The sequence below is a fragment of the Nansenia antarctica genome (genome assembly GCF_963989245.1).
Source record: "Nansenia antarctica genome assembly, chromosome: 4".
Lineage (NCBI taxonomy): Eukaryota > Metazoa > Chordata > Actinopteri > Argentiniformes > Microstomatidae > Nansenia > Nansenia antarctica.
The window spans coordinates 64238317-64240816 of NC_137689.1; the positions used below are offsets into that span (position 1 = coordinate 64238317).

General features: G+C 45.3%; 1 protein-coding gene across 2 annotated transcripts in view; it reads left to right on the forward strand.

The window, feature by feature from the left end:
• sardh (sarcosine dehydrogenase) overlaps positions 1-2500 on the forward strand; it is a 47705-nt gene that overhangs the window by 27027 nt on the left and 18178 nt on the right. For both annotated transcript variants that reach the window (XM_080528600.1, XM_080528601.1), the window contains exon 15: positions 1470-1583. In XM_080528600.1, the coding sequence (XP_080384726.1) occupies positions 1470-1583 (114 nt within the window). The remainder of the gene's footprint in view (positions 1-1469; positions 1584-2500) is intronic.

The following is a 2500-nucleotide window of genomic DNA, read 5'->3' on the forward strand; positions in this document are numbered from 1 at the left end:
AGGTAAAGTTCACCTCCTCCACAGCCTCAGCTCTGCGTTCTACCAGGCTAACAGCACAGCTGTGGTCACACCCACACACACCCGAGCAGTTGGTGTTAGCTCCCTCAGTCACACACACACACACACACACACACACACACACACACACACACACACACACACACACCCGAGCAGTTGGTGTTAGCTGCCTCAGTCACACACACACACACACACACACACACACACACACACACCCTGAGCAGGTGGTGATAGCTGCCGTCAGTCTCACAAACATACACACACCACCGCATGACCTTCATAGAAACATTCTGTCTTCATTACTGTAAATACTGTACACCGACACAGGGGACAGGAGTTTTTCCTGACCGCAGGGCTCCAAACTGAGCTTTTTCATTTGGTGGCACTGGCACACGATTTGGCCACACTACATTTTATTCACCCAATTACAGAGTCATTAAAATGAAGAGTGAGCAGGCTAGTTGTCTTAGACATGAACTCGCCACTGCATTCAGAGACAATGTGGGCTACGTGTGTGCTAAACATTCCTCTGGTCATTACAATGGTCTTACTGTTTACGAACGCGTACAGAAGCATGTTACATGTTACATTGCCCATTCGTTAATAATAATAATAATAAAATAAAATAAAGTGATCATGACATTGCAATCGTGTGCGGGAGAAGACATTTCCAGGCAGCATGCCGCCCAGAAGATCACCGGCGCCCCCCTCCCCTCTCTGGAAGAGCTGTACAACACACGCTGCCTCAGGAAGGCCTCCAAGATCTCCAGAGACCCATCCCACCCTGGCCCTGAACACAGCAAAGACCTAGGTTCTAGGCCCTGGACAATCTAGACAATGTGATGGCAGCTACTAGATTGTAATCAAGTGCAATACTGAAACACAACTGTGAACATTTCAAACCTGCAAACTGCGACACTTTAAATGAATGTGCAATAACACTATGTGCAATATGACAACCCTCGGGTACATAAGGTTCAGAGATAGGAAATGTTAGAATAGGTATAGCATAGCATAGAGTACAGCACAGTGTTTTATTTGTATAGTATAGTATAGTGGTTAGTGTACATAGCCTTTATTTATGTAAACCAGCTCTTTTCCCTTCTTGTTTTTAGTTTTTTTTCCTAGCACCAGGGGAGCCCCCCCCTCCTAAATGTCGTTGTATGGTACCTGTACTATATCAATGACAATAAAGACCATTCATTCATTCATGAATAACACTGACAGTGTATTGGAGAGAACGTGTTCAATTCGGCTTTTAAACAACTATCCACAAACAGAATGAAGCACTCACTCTGGAGCTCTCTGTGAATGCTGCAGGAAAAACTCCACTTTGAGAGAGTTGCTCCCTGTACAGGTCACATGCTCAGGAAAGACCTATCCCCATCACCCTTCCTTACCTGTGTCTATGAGCAGAGCAGTTGAGTGATTGTGGTATCTGTGTGTTGCAGGCTCCACCGTCTACACCTGCATGCTGAACCAGAGAGGGGGCACAGAGGCTGATCTCACCGTCAGCCGGCTAGAGGCTGGCAGCGCCAACCTGCCCCTGGCACCAGAGTCCAACGGTAGGAGGTCGGGCCAGGGACGGGGGCTTTGGGTGTCGTGTGTGTGTGTGTGTGTGTGTGTGTGTGTGGGGGAGGGAGCGGTGGGGGTTCTGGATTTTGTGTGACACACACACCACACTCAAGTCGAGGTGAAGGAAAAGGCTTTAGAACTGCAGGTTTCTGGGTCTCTGAGTCTGAATGGGATTGTGTGTCTGTGTGTGTACTTTGTCTAACCTCTTCCAAACAGCTACAGTCTGGCACTCTCTCTTCTTATCTGAAAACCCTTCAAAGCCCTGTCTCTAACCAACTCTCTCATTATCTCCTTCAGAACAATCTCCTTGACCCTCAACAATCTGGCTTTAAGGCTCCATTCTACTGGAGCTTCACCCCTCTGCTCTGTTCTCATTCTTCTGGATCTGTCAGCTGCATTCTACACAGTAAACCACCGGACCCTTCTTTCCACCCTCTCAGAACTGGGTTTCACTCTCCTGGATTGCATCCTACCTTGTAGGGCTGGGCAAACGATCAACATTTCTTTTTCGATAATCGCAAGAATTAACGATCAATTATCGATTCGTTTTTTTTTATCGAAAGTTTGTTGTTTTTTTTCCTTGGGGAAAAAACTTTATTTGTGTTGCTATTGCACACATTCATTCATTCACATTCAAACTAGACACTACAGTCAGATAACAATCCTCTTAAACAAGGCAGTGAGTAGCCTAAATTGTTTAACTTAAAAACACATTTTACGTTAAAAATAAAAATAGAGAAAATAAGTAACTCACCATAGGAGCAGTAAAAAAACAGTTACTCACAAATAGGAGGATGACTGAAAACGTTAGTGTCCTTAAGAGCATCCAGCTTAACTTAAATTTAAACTCCTGTAGACTGTAGGCGGCAGGCCTACTGGTTCTTGTTCAGAAAGATGATCATGTTAA